Source organism: Phaenicophaeus curvirostris, chromosome 1, assembly GCF_032191515.1.
Source record: "Phaenicophaeus curvirostris isolate KB17595 chromosome 1, BPBGC_Pcur_1.0, whole genome shotgun sequence".
NCBI lineage: Eukaryota > Metazoa > Chordata > Aves > Cuculiformes > Cuculidae > Phaenicophaeus > Phaenicophaeus curvirostris.
The window spans coordinates 178,215,110-178,233,723 of record NC_091392.1 but is presented as its reverse complement, the minus strand read 5'-3'; the positions used below and the strand labels follow the sequence as shown (position 1 = coordinate 178,233,723).

Here is an 18,614-nt window from a genome sequence, read left to right as displayed (position 1 = left end):
ACACCGCTCGTCTGCAATGCATTTTTTAAAAGGTGATGAAAGCAGGTGAAAAAGCAAATTCTACACGGGTACGTGTGGGTGTGTACAACTGCACAGCCACTGCCCTGCCTGCAATCCTTTTCAGCTTGACAGACATGTCAAAAGATGGTAGAGTGGATGAAAAACCACCCAGATTCAAGATTAAATTCTGCTCTAGACCACACGGACAGGCAAGGAGAATTGGAAAAAACAATAGAATTGCACTAAGTCCCACGGAGGACATCCATTTGCAGCTCCTAGGCTGAGAGACCTAGTCTGCATCTGGGAAGGTGGGTCACAAGGTGTGAAGATGCCACAGGGCTCACGCAGAATGAAACCACTATGGCTGCATGGCCCAAAGCTTCCAGCAGTTTGCTGCTGTCTGGTGGCAACGTCGTTGGGTGACATTTTGCACTGCATGAAGCAGTTCTCATCTCTCACTACTTGCTCACGCCTCCAAACCACTCACGCGGTTAAACACAAGTTACTTTTAATTTCAACTAGTTTTCAAACCTAATTCCCCAGGCAGTTCTGCTTCCCTCTGGGCAAAACTTCCAAGAGTTTCGAGTCAACAGAGTAACAAAGCAGAACGAAACCAACGTGAACTGAATAGTGAAGTAATGTCTGTGCCACAAGGGCACTTCAAGCTGGGATCGTGAACTGCAGCAACTGAGGATCTGCAACATATTCCTATCTGCCACCTCTGCCATGGGGGAAACAAGCAGCAGAGCTTTTAGGGAGGGCAGCTGAGAGCATTAACCCCGCAAAAATCACTCTGTGTGCGCAGAAAACGCTGAACTGTTGGAGCTTTTAGGCAATTAGAGATCAGAGATAATCCTGCTGTACTGTACTGCACTTGAGCGAGTGCCTTGATGGGATGAGTTCAAGGGATGTTGTGATCTCTCCTGCAGGATCACTTCTCCTTCCAGAAACCAGGACCTGAGTCTGTGCTTTGCCAGGCTGGTCTATGAATCTTGAAGTGTATTACTCAGTCTGATGCAACATCATTCAGAGAACCCCCCCACTTTCCACAGTGATGCCAAACACTGAATTTTAGAGCCTGGTGAACATTAATCAGGGGTCCACAATTTCTTTCCAGAAAGGGATTCAGTATGTTTTTATACCTATAATTCTAGCACAGTAGCTAATCTGTAGGTAATCCATCTGTATATTTAAGGCATATTCTGATCCACTACACCTTCCCTCATGTTTTTTTTCCATAAAAAGTGAAATGTTATTACAGAATTATGGAACAAAAATTTCTGAGAGAGGAGTTAACTTCCAAGCTCTGAAAACCATTCTGAAACTGAGGAGGGTAGGGGGAAAAACCCCACCGTATTTAGGATAACCATTACTTAACACTGAAATAAAAAAAACAACTGTAAACAAACTACCCTGTTTTGAAAAAATACAGTTCATATTAGACCACTGGTTCCATATTGGTTCCATTCTTCACAATTATTTGATGGCTCAAGTAAAAAGCATATTATATCCTCAGCCATGGAGTCCAAATCTAGAATTACTGCAGTATTTCCAAGGGGCACTCTGTATTCACATCTGGGTAGGTGGCAACCGATTTGCCTACTACTGAAAACTGTTATTTTTCATTAAAAAGGAAAACAAATAAACTCTGGTTTCCCTAATGTAGTGCTAGTTTGTATTCAGAATAGACTTGCTTTGTGATTTCATTATTGCAAAATAAAGATGGCAGCAATTTCCCATGTAACACACAACATTCAGTAGCAAGGGTTTAATTCACTATTTACATTTACCATTACGTAAGGAAAATACTATTATTTATTAGTTCACTAAGAACAATGTTAATTCCCTTAGACAAATGTGTTTTAATTATTATTAGCCAGTGATGTAAACGCTTAGAACTTCATTTTAACAGGAGCCGAAGAGGCAGCTGCAGCAGCATTTTTTATCTCGTGTCTGAAAATAACCTCAACATTTAGAAACTCAGAGGAGAAACTGCACACCCAGACAATCTTAGACACTATGACAGAAAATAAAGCAGTGAACACTCAGCAGAGATTAATTAGCAGCCAACCTCTGTACAGCACAGGGAAAGCGTGCCTATTCACCTGTTGGCATTTTACTTCTTTTTTTGTCAGGTATAGCTGCTCTGTGAATAACAAAGTCACAGTGGGCATTAGGAACAGGTACTTTATTTTCAGAAAAAAAAGAAAAGTTGCACACCAGAGGCTGAAGTCTGCAGTACCAGGGATGCTTACACACTGAGCAAACACCAGCTGAGCAGCAGCGACCAAGGGATAGTATTTTCAAATGGAAATGGATGCTGTATCTACTCCCTATAGAAGCTTTCAATGGGAACCCTTAGGGGAAATAAGGATAGCTTTAGATGAGGGGTAGATGATGTACTGACAGACAGTTCTGAATCTACCAGCCTACTGGCTACTCAGTGAATGAAGAAAGGTATCAGGAAGAGGATTTTGGTCATTTATTTTCTCAGGATATCCAGGTCTGAGGAAGCTGAAGGACACTGACACATAAGGCAAAACCCCAGCTGGGAATGAACTCTCACACACAACTCGAAACTGAGACTGTGCAGCCCGCTTAGGGAAAGAGGTTTTAATGGTTTGATTAATCTCAGGAGCCCTAAGGGACTTTTAGCCATCGGCAGAGAGACTAAAACCATAAACGCAGATGCAAAGATGTAGCCCAAATAATACATGATGTTGGGTCAAATTAGTCTACAATTTCCTTTTAACGTATCTGTATTCATAAAATAACTGAAAAACAAAGGCTAGAATTGCTGAGATGGAAGTACATGGCACAGATCTACTATGCTACGGACAGAAAATATTCAGGAGCATATGATGACAGTGGAATATGTAGGCAGGCATAGAAATTAATCAAAAATGTAATAGAAGTATTCAAGTGAGGTGTTTTGTTCTATACATCTAATCTAATGACCACCCTGTACATCTAATCCTTAGGGCAGTGACTAAGAAAAGAATTGGATTCATCTTGCCTGACTTTTGGTGCTTAATGAAGAAAGTTGTGTCAGAGGCACAGCTTTTTCCAGGCTCCTTTGAGCTGATGCAGACAGACAGGTACATTCAAGAGGAAGAAAACCTTTGCTCTCCCACAGCTTATGTGGGAGTTGTGGGTGAGTATTTCTAGCCGATGTCACGCTAGACGGGATAAATCTGCACCTACTTATGTTCAAAGAGATTGAGATAGTGACTGTCACACCTTATCTCAAAACCCTTAAAATTTTCTTGCCATGCTCCCTCTGTATCTTCCTTCTATTCCCTCCTCCTTCTCAGCTCCCATCATCCCCACATCTTCTCTGCCACACAGGTAAGGAGTTGACTCATTAGATAAATGAATGGAATAGAAAACATTATCCAACTAGTTTCTTCCAAGGGCCCAGAACATCATGAACCTACATGTATATGATTCAGGTAATATCTTTGTGTAGCTTCTTAGCCAAACAGATTGTGTACCTTATACAAACCCTCTGACAGAGACATACTTAATTCTAAATGTTAAGTGAGCTAAACAAGTAAGCATCTCCACTTTACCCCCTTTTTTACAGAGGAATAAATTTTGCCATAATCCAGCTGTCACTGCTCCTTCTTCCACCTTAGCTTTAACAACTTTTCAAATTGTTGCTCCATTTAGGCTCAAACATAATAAAGTCCCTTAAAGTCTTCTGAAAACTGCAGCTGGGTTGAGGACAGATATCAAAATCAGCAATGAAACATGAAAAGGACCAAAGATACTACACGTGTCATTGTGTCCCCTGTCTTCAACCTAGTCTGCTCAAAGAAAACTTGAACAGGGAAAGAAGGGAAAGAACTGGAAAGTTAGGGTTCACAGACGAAGAGGCTGGCAGACAGTGCAGGATTAACAGAACCATCACGTAAGCACACGTCTTCATGTTTAGAAAAAATTGAAGTATATCTCAAATATCAAACCCCTAAACTCTTAGCCTAAAACTTATTCTATTTGTAAAGAAATTCAAGTGATTTTGAGACCCCAAGTGATATTGATGTGAAGCTGGGGCTCCTTACATGCATAACGTCTGCCTTTAATTGTAATTCCATGAAATACAATTACCCTGACCCACAGAAAAAGAGCAACCTCTGTTGCTCCAACAAGATAAAGTTCAGAAGCTGAAGGAAAGGCTGATCACTCATATATACAAGCTCTCTACTGCCAACAGCAACAGAACTAGGCTGTCACTTCAGTGAAAAAGGAGTAGCATGGGAGACATCAGAGTAGTACAGAATTTGGTTTCTAGTATTAAAGTAAACCTAAATAAGAAAGAGGCCATTTAGGTTACTTAAACCACCTCTCTCAAGAAAAAGCCTACTCACTGCAATGCCTAGTATCCAATGCGGTCCTACAATGATGATCTTAAAACTTTACATTTTCTGTTTGTTGTAAAACATATTCAGAGAGCTGTTTCAAAGGCACATAGTATATATTTAACTATTTTCTGGATATGCGAAATATAACACAATAGTAAATACTGAAATGGTTATATTACAAGATGAATAGTACATACCACTGGCTGTTTGGTTATGTCCACCAGGTCTTTAATGTTGTAATACTGATGCTTCTCAAAGGCTGAAAAAAGCATGTCCAGCACTTGTGGTTTATCAGCTCGAGCCCGTTTTCCATCTTCTTTCTTCTTCCTCTCGTATTCAATCTATCCAACACAAAACAAGTTTTAAGACATTCACATGTAACGCTGTATAATTCTCAGTGCTGAACATTAACACATTAAAATCCTCTCCTACTTAATAAAACGCCATTCAATGACTAAGCATTTTGTCCTCAGCACAACAAACTTCTCTGATGTGTATTTCTGCTTTAACCAGGAAAAAAACACAGAAATGGCCTGCACGATGTGCCCAGACCTGGACAGAGAATTAATATTAGTACAGGAATCCAAACTGAGATGGTATTTCCACTCCACCTCTGTTGATATCAGATTCTGAAGTTTAATGACAAATATCAAACAACTTACAAATAGCCATACTTGGGAAAATCCACAGACCAACATAGCTACATTCACAACTACAACAACCACCTGCCTAAAGGATGCTGAAATGACCCTTGGAACTCATCTGCTCCAGAAACAGCATTCAAGGCAACCACTCCATCAATATAAACTCAATCTTCACCAAGTGAAGACACACTTCAAGGATGTAGATGGTATCTCTTCAGGAGAAACCCGAGTAGCGCATAATCATAGAAAGCTTTGGGTTGGAAGGGACCTTAAAGATCATCTAGTTCCAACCCCCCTAGATATCTAGGTAATTCCAACACCTCCTACCTGACCAAGCTGCTCAAGGCCTCATCCATCCTGGCCTTAAACACTTCCAGGGAGAGGGTATTCACAACTTCTCTGGGCAAGCTGTTCCAACGTCTCACCACCCTCGCTGTGAAGAAATTCTTCTTAATGTCTAGTCTAAAATTCTCCCTCTCCAATTTAAAGCCATCCTTCCTCATCCTATCACTACATGTCCTTGTATAAAGTTCCTCCCTAGCTTTCTTGTAGGCCCCCTTCAGGTACCGGAAGGCTGCTATAAGGTCTCCTCAGAGCCTCCTCTTCTCCAGGCTGAACAACCTCAACTCTCTCAGACTCTCCTTGTAGGGGAGGTGCTCCAGCACTCTGATCATCTTTGTAGTCCTCCTCCGGACCTGTTCCAACAGCTCTATATCCTTATGTTGAGGATTCCAGAACTGAACACAATATTCCAAGTGAGGTCTCACCAGAGCTGAGGGGCAGAATCACCTCCCTCGACCTGCTGGCTGCTGGCTACGCCTCTTTTGATGCAGCTCAGGATACAGTTGGCCTTCTGGGCTGTGAGCACACATTGCCGGCTCATGTCAAGCTTCTCATCAATCAGCACCCCCAAGTCCTTCTCTGCAGGGCTGCTCTCAATCACATCATCTGCCATCCTGTATTGAAACTGCGAATCTCCATCTGGACATCGAGCTGATGACCACTACTCTCTGAATGTGAGCATCCCACCTACTCCTTATCCACCAAACATGTCCACCCATCAAATCCATATCTCTCCAATTCAGACAGAAGGATGTTCGTGGGGACTACGTCAAAGGCTTTACAGAAGTCCAGACAGATCACATGCATTGTTTTCCCCGTGTCCACTGATGTGGTTACCCCAGCATAGAAAGCCACTAGGTTGACCAGGCAGGACCTGTGCTTGCTGAAGCCGTGCTGGCTGCCATTAATCACCTCCCCGTCCTCTATGTGCTTTAGCGTAGCTTCTAGGAGGATCTGTTCCATGATCTTACTAGGCACAGAGGTGAGACTGACAGGTCAGTAGTTCCCAGGGTCGTCTTTTCTACCCTTTTTAAAAATGGGCACAACGTTACCCTTCTTCCAGTCACGAGGGACTTTTCCTGATTGTCATGACTTTTCAAACATCATAGCAAATGGCTTGGCCACTAAAACAGTCAATTCCCTCAGGACTCTGAGATGCATCTCATCAGGTCCCATAGACTTATGTATGTTCCGGTTCCTCAGGTGGTACTGAACCTGATCTCTCTGGATTTACCCCTCTTGTCCCCATCTTGTTGTCCCACGACCCATGATAAGGAGAGTGGTTCAGTGAAGACTGAGACAAGAACAGTGTTGAGTACCTCAGCCTTCTCCTCATTTTTTGATACAAGGTCATAATTTTCATCCATCAGTGGGGGTATGTTCTCTTTGACCTTCCTCTTTTGATTGACGTACCTGTAGAAGCCCTTCTTGTTAGTCCTCACTTCCTTTCAAAGTTCAGTTCCAGCTGTGTCTTGACCTTCCTGACCTCACCCCTACACAACTGGGCAGCGTCCCTATACTCTTCCCAGGTTACCCGTCCCTGCTTGCACTGCCTGTGCAGTTCCCTCTTGTCCTTGAATTTGACCAGCAGGTCTCAACTCAGCCACACTGGTCTCTTCCCTTCCTTGCCTGATTTGCTATATCTAGGGACTGAGCACTCTTGTGCCTCATGGAAAGCATCCTTAAATAACTGCCAGCTCTGTTCTGCTCCTTCATCCCTAGAACGGTTTCCCAGGGGGCCCTACTGACTAACTCCTTGAAGAGCTGAAAGGTTGCTTTCCTAAAATTTAGGGTCCTGACTATACTCCTCGCCTGTCCCATATTCCTCAGGAAATTGGACTCCACCAGTATGTGACTACTGCAGCCCAGTCTGCCTCCGATCTCGATGTCACTGATGAACTCAGGTCCAGCACTCTCCTACCTTGTCTCTCTCACCACAGTGTGTCCTCCTGCAGCTTGTCACAGACAAGACTGATATTATTCCCGCCCCCCCCGCCACGTCTAGTTTAAAGCCCTATCAATGAGCCCCGCAAGCTCCTGAGCAAAGACCCTCCTCCTGCTCTGAGGAAGTTGTCTCCCATCTGATACCTGTAAACCTGGTGCCATGTAGGCCATCCCACTGTCAAAAAGCCCAAAGTTATTATGGTGACACCAGCCACAGAGTCAGTATTAACAGCCTGGACCTGACTGATCCTTACAATGTCACTGCCTGCAACTGGAAGGAGGGAGGAAAAAAGTCACCTGGGCCCCAGATTCCCTCACTAGCTGTCCTGATGCCCTGAAGTCTCTTGATCATTCTTGGGATATGTGTTGCAGCTTCATCACATCCCATGGGGAAGAGCAGCAATGGGTGGTAGTCTGAGGGCTGTACCAAGCTGGGGAGTTTCCTAGCAATATCCCTAACCTGGGCTCCTGGGAGGCAGCAGACTTCCCTATGAGCAGGGTCTGCCTGATACATTGGACCCTCTGTTTCCCTCAGCAGGGAGGCTCCTACAACTATAACTCGCCTTTCCTTCCTCGTGGTGGTTGCAGTAATGCTGGAGGGGATGGGAGGGGAGAAGGATGATGTCCTGGCCTTGACCCCTTCTCTGGTGTAGATGAATTGGCACCCACATAGTCCTCTGATCGATCCTCTGCAGCTAGAGCCTCGTATCTATTATGGAGAGGCACCTGGGGAGGCGTGGGCAGAGGGGGTTTGTTTTCTGCCGCGTTGGTGGACTTGCTTCTACTCACTACTTCCCTTTAAGTCTCTGCTTACACCCTGGTGGAGGGAGGATACCGAATCCCTTTTATCAGGTTTTTTTTTCCAGTGGTTGTTTCCATTCTTATTTCAGAGAGCTCAGGGTGTGGTTCCACCAGTCTATCTCTTGCTCAGACTCCCTGATGCTCCTTAGCTTCTCACAGCTCCACGACCAGGCTGAGGAGATCTTCCATCTGCTTGCACCTCACACAGCTGTTGCCCTCTGTTTCCAGTGCAAGCTGCTGACACTACCTGCAGCCTGAGACCTGGATGGCTGCGTCTTTTCCTGGGAGCTCAGTCTGGGCTGATGCGTCCCTCCTGGTAGATGCATCCCTCCTGGTAGATGCAGAGGATGCAGCCTCCCGCTGGGTGGACACCATGGCTGTGCTCCCTCTCACCAACTGAACTTGCCTCCTGAGCACAGAGACTATGCCCTCCCTGTGCAAACTGCCATGCCACAACCTTCTGACAAGCCACACACCTGTTACTGAGCTCCTTAGGGGCCATTTAAATCCCCTACGGATGCTTCCAGGAATGCTGCTCTCCTGCATTAGCCACCACATGGCAGCTGCTGCAACCAGGAGTCAGGAGCCACCTGCCCCTCACTCCCTCCTAGGTTTCCCCCACTCCAAGAAGCATGTTTCTGCCTTGATCGAGGATCTGGCTGCAGGACCTACTGTCCCTGCCTCTGTCACAGATTGAGTGTTTCTGCTGGCTTTGCTGCATCATCTCATCCACCCTTAAGACGATCCTCAACAACAGAAAACCATCGAGCCCCTTGGAACCAACAAAGGTGACCCAGAAAGTAACATGATCTATGTAATCATCAAGTGCTTTCAGGCAGACTGTGTGGGTGAATACAAAGCAGCGCCATGTACAGCAGAAGAGATGCACATGATCTATAAGGGACACACTCCTGCTTGCCCGTGGGATAATTTTGTATGGGAGTCATTCTGCCTCTGATGTCTCAAACCTGATCCTCAAAAGGAAGAATTTCAGAGATGAAGCCCAGAAATGAAAATTCAGTTCTACTGGACACAAAGAAAAAATAACTTATTTTTAAGAAGAGAGATTAGTTTTACGGTACAATTTATTTTTTCCTATGCTTCCTTGCCAGCGAACTCCCTCCTGCTCTCTGAGTGAAAATAACCTGTCTCTTGGTTTGTGTACCAAACTGGCTAAAGACTATTGCCACCTCTGCTGTCACTTGCAGGTCTCTGTCCAGCCAACTCTCTCTTTCAAATCCTGAAACAGATGTGCATCATTAAATTGAACACAGAGCAATTGTTCCCAACCTGCAGCTTGAAGCCTGTTGCTTCTTCTTAAAACCCAAGACAAGCTTGGGCAACCAAATACTTGTCTGCTTTTCCAGCTGTATTGTAGTGTTATAAAAGATACAACTTCTCCACAAGAAACCTACACAACTGATTATTATCCACTAATACGCTCTTGTGTAATTATTTAACTCTTTAGCCTCTGCATTAAAAGAAAAATAAATCTTCAAACCAGTAACAGCTTTGCAACAACAACAGACTGTAGCATCAAGTAAAACAGCTTCACAGTACATTTTGGTTGCCATGATCTATAGCAGACCTGCTATGCCACAGAAACTAGAGTAGGAAGATAAATTTAGGACATTTGCCCTGCTGTTAACATTAGTGTGTCAAAACAATTCCTTCTTCTGAAAATAAAACAGACAATTCATGAGGAACCTCTGTTGACCTTGAAAAGGTTTTAATTGCAAGCTTTGGGAGACCTGCTGTGGATTCAATTTCTATTCTTCTACTTGTACAGTCTTGTTACGCAATGTAATGCAAGTAGACTGCATCTAGTTGTAAATGCATGAAGTAGAACTGCAAAGACATTGAAATATATATGTACAAGTCTACCCAGCTGACGCTTCAAAACTACAAAGCCAAAATACCAAGCAGCATGGCTGGGGTGTGCTGTGTCTTGTAACTCCACCAACAAAGCAGTTGTCCAGTTCCCTGCTGAGTACAATCCCATAGTCACACAGGTCCCTTCAGAGCAGGGAAAATCTCATTCACCTAAAAGTCTATAATGACCAAAGGCAATGCCCATGTCCTGCTATGTTAGCAACAGTTTCTCTATGAAGCACTGAAAGAAATGATACCAATAGTGGGAAGTAGAAGGAAACTGTCCCTTTGTTGCATGAAATGTAGGATGAAATAGGAAATGTTTAAGAGTGCTTGCCTCTTCTGCTACCTGCAAGATAAGCAATACACTAAATTGACTGCCTGACTGCCAAAAACTTCGCATCTTATCTTCATCTGATCTGACGCTAGCCAGTTTGCAGCATTAAAAATGCTTTTAATTTATGCCTGGCTTAAGCAATAATTTATTAAGATATATGATGAGCATTTATATTTTTCCTGAAAGGAAAAACACCTCTCCAGAGCAATCATCTACTACCACTGTCATTGTTCGAACTTAGTGCAATGGTGTGAGGACTTGCTGCAAGGACATGGGTGCACGCTGAGGACAGTGAAATATGCAGGGTTTAAGATACGCATTTTAAATTTATTTTAATATAACAGCTCTCCCTTTGGTCTTAAAAAATACATGAATATGCCACACTTCAGGCCACAAACTAAAGATGCTACTTCATGTTAGCATTACAAAGCACTTGTTACAATCAGAATCCCATTACACTGCATGTTTTGGAAGTTGTATTTCCATCTACAAGAATAATTTTAGTTTCTATTTTCCAGTATTATTTGTATTTTGAATACTGATCCTTTACTTTTTAAGCTGGAGAGAATCAAAGGGCAAACCCACCATCCCACTGTACTGGGACTGACAGTGCTTCAAATAAATGAATGAGTAAGCTCGTCGCTAAGTACGGCAGTATCATCACTATTTTACATGGAATAAAACCAAGGTAGCAAAACTACCTGGCACGTGCAAAGTTGCAGACAGCACCATATCACATTGTGTTTTCAGAAGAAAGTGAGTCAACAACAGCAACCCAAACATAATTAAAAAAAATAATCTAGCTGAGTACAACAAATATGTTTTGGTCCTGTCTGAAAACAGCTCCACATTTTTTCTCTTTGGTAGAGTCAAACACAGGAATTACCATCCTGTAGGAAGTATTACATGTTTTCTTCCACATAAGAAGGAATGCAGGAACTACGACTTTATAGTATCCTCTTCAAAAATCAAGCCACTGACACTACTTTCTCCTAGAAGAAGAGTTTTCTAATTAGCCACTGCAATCAAACGCAGTGGGCTCTCTTGAGTTTTCAGACTATTTTGAGTCTTGAATCCGCAGAATTTTCCTGTTTCTCTGTGCAGTTGCTGATCAGGTCATGGCTGATACTGGTAAGCAACATTCTACTGGATCTCCAATAGAGCCCTACTGCGCCTGAGACATTGGCTTCAGGGAGACCAGCACTGAGAACTTAACAACATTTTGAATATATACACATGTTAACATTTTACAAGAGGAGGAGATGGACTACCCTGCCTTAATTTGTTGTCAGAAAAGCCTCTCATACTTTAAAGGTCAATTACAGAAGCTGGTGGGAGAGACACAGACATCTCCACTTGCAAAGCATGACAGAGTTCTGGTTTCCTGTGTACATTTGAGGTCACTTATCAGTGTAAAGACCTATATAGTTGTTTCTAAGGTTAGCAACTTTTCTCTGGCTCAAAAATATCAGTTGAAAGATGCAGTGGGAAAGATAAAGGAAGCCAGTTCCAGGCCATATCACGCCACCACAGCAGCGGCTATTATGCCTGTTCTTACCAACCCTTCTGCAATTTCTGCCTCTCCAAGCAACATACTAAAATGAACAAGAAGAAAAACAGAAACAAACTGAAATGTCCTCAGGTGGAAGGTCAAGCTGAAGTGCTGAAAGAAACTCATCTCCCCCTTTTCTGTTTTTTTTGTTTTGTTTTGTTTGTTTTTAAGGACAAAGAACAGGAGCAAAGCACTGAGGTTATTCCTTCTGCATGTGGCAGAGAACAGGAATAATGGGTAAGCAACATGGGTGTAATGGGAAAACCTACTGGGACTCTCAAGACAATCTCTGAGAAAAACAAAAAATCCATTGTACTGTTTGTACCTCTTGAAAGGACACAGCGGAAATTTGCTTAGCTAGCAACTAGCTACAACTGTCTCCATGCGGAGAACAAAACTGCTGGCTTTAAAATTGATGCTTCTTACACACAGGAACAAAGTAACAATAAGGAAGTTCTCAACATTATCCTCACTGATGTTAGGTCTCTGACAAGACTGTTTCATGACTGGCTGTAAGATCCTAATTAAAGGAATAACACTCTCCTGGAAAAAAAACATGGAGAAGTCTTTTCAAACAAAGCACAATCTTTTTTTGTGTTTTCACCACTAAATTGTAATGTCCAGCATTATTCTTTGTCTATTATTTCAGTGCATCAGTATACTCTCCTCAGTAGGAACTTAGATTTTACGTTCTCTGGATAAGCTAAAGTCAATCAAGGAGGAGTGTTTATATTCCCTACACAAATGCAATGTGAATATTCTAATATTCTTAATTAATGCATAAGAACAACTTGCACAGAAAACTGAATATCAAACCTCCTTTTGTTGAAAAGTTATTTGCAGCTGGCATCCCAGGTGCCCACAATTTAATTAGCAACACTCCAGCATTTCCCTCCAACCTCAGCAACAGCTCCTGCTGCTGTCTAAAAACACGGAGCCTATTGTGAAATGCTATTAAAAATAAAAAGCATGGTGTCTGTTGCGGCTTCCTTCTTTTTGTCTTGTGAATACGCTGATTAAAGCAAGTTACAATGCAGCCTTTCATTTTTTCTCCTTCCTGTTTTCTTTGCGAACGTGATGTTTTACACAGTAGGCTTAAAGCACTTTTCAAGAGTCATATTACAGAATGCATGTACATTATAAACTAATTAGATGTATTTAAAATTGTGTGGGTTTTAAATTTAAAAAGCATTAAAATACAAATTGCTTTCAAGGAAGAACCATTTTAGAATAACCTGTTGAGTGCAGAAGTTGTGAGCTTATCCCTGCAAGACTTCATACAGAAATCAATTTCTCTTTGTTTACCTTCCCAGTATGTTGCTAAGATGACTGAAAAGCTGCCAAAGTGCCTTCTTGACGGTATCATTAATACTGAAGCTGATGTATTTTACACTGCTTTGGCAGACAGCGAATACAAAAGCGATAGAGAAAGCGAGACTAAATCTAAATTTTCATCTGAGAATGTTTGAATGAAGTCTTAAAGGTTTTGCCATCCCCCAGAGCACAGGTACCAACTTCTACAGTATGGGAGAGAAGGAAGAGAGGAGATCACAAAGAAGCCTCTGCAGTGGTAACCAGGACCACTGCAGAACGTTTCTGCCGTGTTATGAAAAATAATGAAGTCACAGAAAGATTCCAGCTGCAAGAGCTTTGGCACTGCAACCCTTTAAAGATGTGTATCGTCCACAGACATACAGAAAATGAAGGTCCCTTTCCCAGAGAAGGAAAGCTAAGTTTTCTGGCATGTATTCTAATGGAATTGCAATTTCTTCTAATAAAAATGTGGATTTAATATAATTACTTGCAAAATACACAATCACTTTCCCTATACCAGCTATTGCTATTTCCCATCCACAAGTAATTTCTTTCCATTCTCCTTGCTACATTCAGGTACATGAAGCAGCCATACTTAAGCCCCATTAAACATCCTATATCTTCCTTCAGGAAGTTTAACTTCTTTCTTTCCTAGTAGATGCACATTCTTTCCTCAAACTCCTCTGAACATCATCGAATACATCCACATGTACAGTTGTTTGCGACCAGAATAAGCATTCAAACATACTGTTGTAAGTACACTAGTTTCAGGGAAACGGCATAGAATCCCACTGAAGTGAGATGCTCTGCATCACTGTAGCTCATTCCAGAATTAAAAAAGGAGAACGACAGGAGCATCATAAAACAATATACTCATATAAAACTGCATTTACATAGCAGGATATACCAGTGTGACTATTTCAGTTAAATGTCATTCCCTTAGCCAAAATAGTTATATTGGCATGATCACCTATGTACAGTACTTTGTACAGTAACTACTACAAATCAGTCCCATGAGAGAGAAACAATTATTTTTGGTTCTGTAGAAATAGATCGCCTTTCAGAATAATGCTTATATATCACCCAGTATATTATCATTTGTTTTATGTAAATAAAATCTTAATAAAAAGTGTAAAAGTTTAAATGACTAACGCAGTGACTAATTTTCAGTATGACTTAACATTTCTCACATTCAACAGTAATGGCGATTATATATGCATACATACAAATTACTCAAAGAGGATCTTTAAGAAAAAGGACACTGTAGTTTGTATGTACATCAACTGATCTGGAATGGCAGCGTGGGTGTAATATTGACAAAGCTAATGATGCAAATAACACGTACTATGAAGGTATGAAACTGTGAAAAATTATCAGCTGTTATTCTTTTCCACTTGTTAGTTCCTGCAAAGGACTGGAAACTAATGATTCCTTTCAAATCTTTTACCCACCTCCATATGATACCTTATTTGGCTCAAGGGAGTGCTTCCACATCTCATAGCACAAAGCCTGAACTGCCTTCTACGTTCAAATTTCAAAATTACATTTTTTTAAAAAAAGACCAGAGGAAGAATGTAATAAAGACACTAGAAAAGGCTTGGGTAAAGGTCATCTACCCTCCATCAGGTAACACAAGAGAGTTAGAATTGGCAGACCTTAGCCCCAGGGGTGATGTTGGTCTTGAGACAGAAAGAAGATCCCCAGAAGGCAAAATGAGGGAGAAACCAGACATGGGACATTTCCAACTGCAAGCGAAAGGGCTGCAGGACAGCAACAGAACGTTTCTGGAGTCCTCAGACAGACTTCTGGCTAGCAGAATAAATGAAAATGCTGAAAGCTACTTACATTATATTGATGATTAGCCACTGGCTTATAGTTTGTGGTTACGGCTTTGTCCAGCTGCTGTGATAGTCTTACAGGTTTAGAAGATTCTTCTATCTGTAATCTGCAAAAAAAAAAACAACAGGAGAATTAATAAAAAGTTCAGCCAAGCACACACTCAAAATGAATTCTGAAAATCTGCAAGTATGAACCAGATCTTATCAAAGGTCAGCTGCAAACAAATCTTAAGGCAAAACAAATGCACTCTTCTGAGTTAAGTTTTTCCTGCTCTATTTCTGCTTGAAGACACTGTGGATTACCATGATACTATACGCTATCGAAGATAATGAAATGCTAAAAACCAAGCAACTGTGAAGGGAAGATATTAAAAACCATGTATGAACACAAATTTTATTCCAAAAGCCTGACACTCCAGTGGAAGAAAAGCCTGTGCTCTTAAAAAAAAGCTGAAACCCAAGCCAAACAAACCCAGAATCTCCCAGCTTACTCAGCTGAGGGCTGAAAAGGTTTCAATCCACTTCTGCTGACTCCTAGAGCACAGTAAAGGTTAGATTCTATGACCTTCTCTTAGATATTTTAATGTAAAAGAAAAAATTCCATGACCTTTCTTTTTGCATTAGAGTAGGGTAAGAGAATACAACTATCTTATGAGCACTTTTAGAACCATGAAGACAGAGGAATTCATCCAGGTTCAAATCAATGTGTAATCGAGTCTTAATCATACAGTTAATGAAAGGTGACCTTCAGTTTTCTTTGGGAAAGACTGAGAAGGTCAGACATTGAACACGTATTGTCAGGCTCATCTCTACGTAATTTAACGCTTATATGTGATGGTACAGAGAGAACACTCCATTTAATTCAGGTGTAGCACTCAAGAATTACTACTTTGAACAATGATGCACAAACCCAAGCTTTAGAAAGGTGCAGGACAACAACATTCCCTCAAAGAAACAAAGCTTAAAGGCCCAGCCAATTAATAATGACATAAACCTAAGATATCATCAGTGACATTACTTTGTTTCCAAAGGTGCATCTTACAGGCAGAAGAGTCAAGTTTCACTAAACACAATTTAAGACTTACAGCCCAATAAATGTACAGTGATGTTTCCTTCTTTCTGAAGAAAAATCAACATAGTAACATTAATGTAAAAAAAATTATTAGTTTGTTAAGATAAAACACAAAAATGATAACACAGACAGTACTTTAAAACCAACTCTAAGCATTTGAGATCACTGATTTTGTAAAAATATAATGTAGACCAAAAATGGTAAATTTAAACTCAGTATAGTTCTGATTTAACACCTGAAAAACCTAAATAAATTACATTTGAGGTAAACATTAAATTAAGACATAAATTCTCTAGTAGTAGCAACTGGAAATAAAGCTAATCATCCTTCATAGCTAGTATTGCTGGACAGTAACGACAGTTTTGTCTCATAGATGCAAACTTGCTTCCTTTTGAACCTTTGTAGACTTGACATTTGTTCTATAGTTTTAATTATCCTCAAGCAATCATTGCCTTGTATTCTACATTTCCAAATCAGGAGAAGGTACATCAATGCTTTCTTCTTTCCAAATGTAGCATTTTTTTTCCTAGCCTGAAGGGAAATCAATTGGAAGGTAAATGATCAGTGAACACTTTTTTACTCCTGTTCTGGCAAACAAAGGTAGACGCTTTCATCACGAGAGTTTATCTTTTGGCCATCAATCTAATTAAACAATTTTAAAGATTTTATTGATCTGGTTAGCAAAGATCTTCTGAACTCGAGCTTCACAAAGTGGCACAGGCTAAAGCTAAATTGGTAACTTTTCTCCAAATCTGTCTTTTTCTCCAATTCTTCATTACCTTTTTTTTTTTTTGACTAAATAACTTTTTAAAGGCCCGGTTATATAGTTTGGCTTTATTTTTTTGAGTATTTTCTTGTAGTCCTTTGCCATTTTTCCTATTGTTTCGACCTGTGGAGTTTTCCAGTACTCCCCCAGCTCCACTGTAGCTATTTTTCACCTCACTTCTTTTCCCTCTCACACTTTTCCTTTCCATAAAAGATGCAGAGATGTATATCCTGCTCTGAACCTTTTTACTGACACTGCTGCTGTTTATGAGACAGGGCCTCCTAGAGTTGAACTAGGAATTCTTGTTTCTCCTTTCCCCTTCTAGCCACTGCACCACTCTCTTCTTCACACGGACCAGATTTAGATGTTTGTTTTGTGATGTTGTTCCAGAGTCCTCATTACAGCTGCAGCACAGGTAAGCGATAAACAAGGTTAACAGCAATACTGAAAAACATCAGATGGCCTCCTGTTCTTGGGAAGTGCTAGGCTTAGAATGGTGGCATTTCTCTGTGATTAAATCCTCCTTGCACCACGCTTTATATCTGTTACCCACAGCAATGTAAATTTGTAATAGCCTCCTATTCTTCAGGAAAACAGCCAAAGAACATTAGTCCTTCAATGATGAAATGCCAAAACACTGAAAATATTGAACACCTCAGACTGTTCTCAGAAGCAAAAGCTTTAGAATGCTCATGTCAACCCTCCTCCAGCTTCTTAATAAATTAGATATTTAGGCATGCAAACAACTGATAGCTCTTCAGCCTAGAGCCTGTCATGAACTTCATACACCACTCAGAGTTGAAGGTCCCTTCCTGTTCTGGCATTTTAAAATTACAATACAGGAAATACCATCACCCATTTCAGTGTAGGTTCCATAAATGAATCGTTCTTTGCATAAAAGAACACCAGTGATTTATTTTTTAAGAATTTACCCTTGCCATGTAGGATATACATTTCAGAGTTTTTTTTATTTTAACCTGCTACTTTCCAAACCAGTAGAAAAACCCAATGTGTAGGAGGGCTAATGCACTCCTCAGTGGCCTCCAAAGGTTGATGGCAATGAAGTTACATCTAACATATGAAGTTCCCTAGCACACAATCTTGAAAGCAAGGAAAAACTTCTTGCCTCATCAGGAAACAGGACAGAAGCCTACCAAGTAACAACTGAAATGGAAAACCTGAGTTGGTTTGTGAAATGAAAGATTTCAGAAAGATCTAAATGTACCAACTAACAAATGTATTAGCTACAAACGTGTGTGTTCCTGGAGGGAATTTCACAGATATCCCTATTGTACTTCAAGGTTTCTTGCCAAAGGTTTCCAGACTACGACTCAGAGATCTCAGATGGTGTTTAGAAAATTGTCTAACTGTACAGTGCTATATTTTTTTCCCGTTCCTAGCTGATAAACTGCTGTTGGGAGAACCAAAAATATATTACAACCTGGAGAAGTAAGCCTATGTGAACCTCATGAGGTTCAACAAGGCCAAGTGCAAGGTCCTGCACCTGGACTGGGGCAATCTGCAGTTTCAATACAGGATGGGGGATGATGTGATTGAGAGCTGCCCTGCAGAAAAGGACTTGGAGGTGCTGATTGATGAGAAGCTTGACATGAGCCAGCAATGTGCACTCACAGCCCAGAAGGCCAGCGGTATCCTGGATTGCATCAAATGAAGCATGGCCAGCAGGTCAAGGGAGGTGATTCTGCCCCTCTATTCTTCTTGTGAGACCTTATCTGGAGTACTGTGTCCAGTTCTGGAATCCTCAACA

General features: G+C 41.3%; 1 protein-coding gene across 2 annotated transcripts in view; it reads right to left on the bottom strand.

Moving 5' to 3' along the window:
* GTF2F2 (general transcription factor IIF subunit 2) overlaps positions 1 to 18,614 on the bottom strand; it is a 104,066-nt gene that overhangs the window by 2,355 nt on the left and 83,097 nt on the right. For both annotated transcript variants that reach the window (XM_069881300.1, XM_069881296.1), the window contains 2 exons: positions 15,016 to 15,115; positions 4,562 to 4,705 (listed from right to left, as the gene is read on the bottom strand). In XM_069881300.1, the coding sequence (XP_069737401.1) occupies positions 4,562 to 4,705; positions 15,016 to 15,115 (244 nt within the window). The remainder of the gene's footprint in view (positions 1 to 4,561; positions 4,706 to 15,015; positions 15,116 to 18,614) is intronic.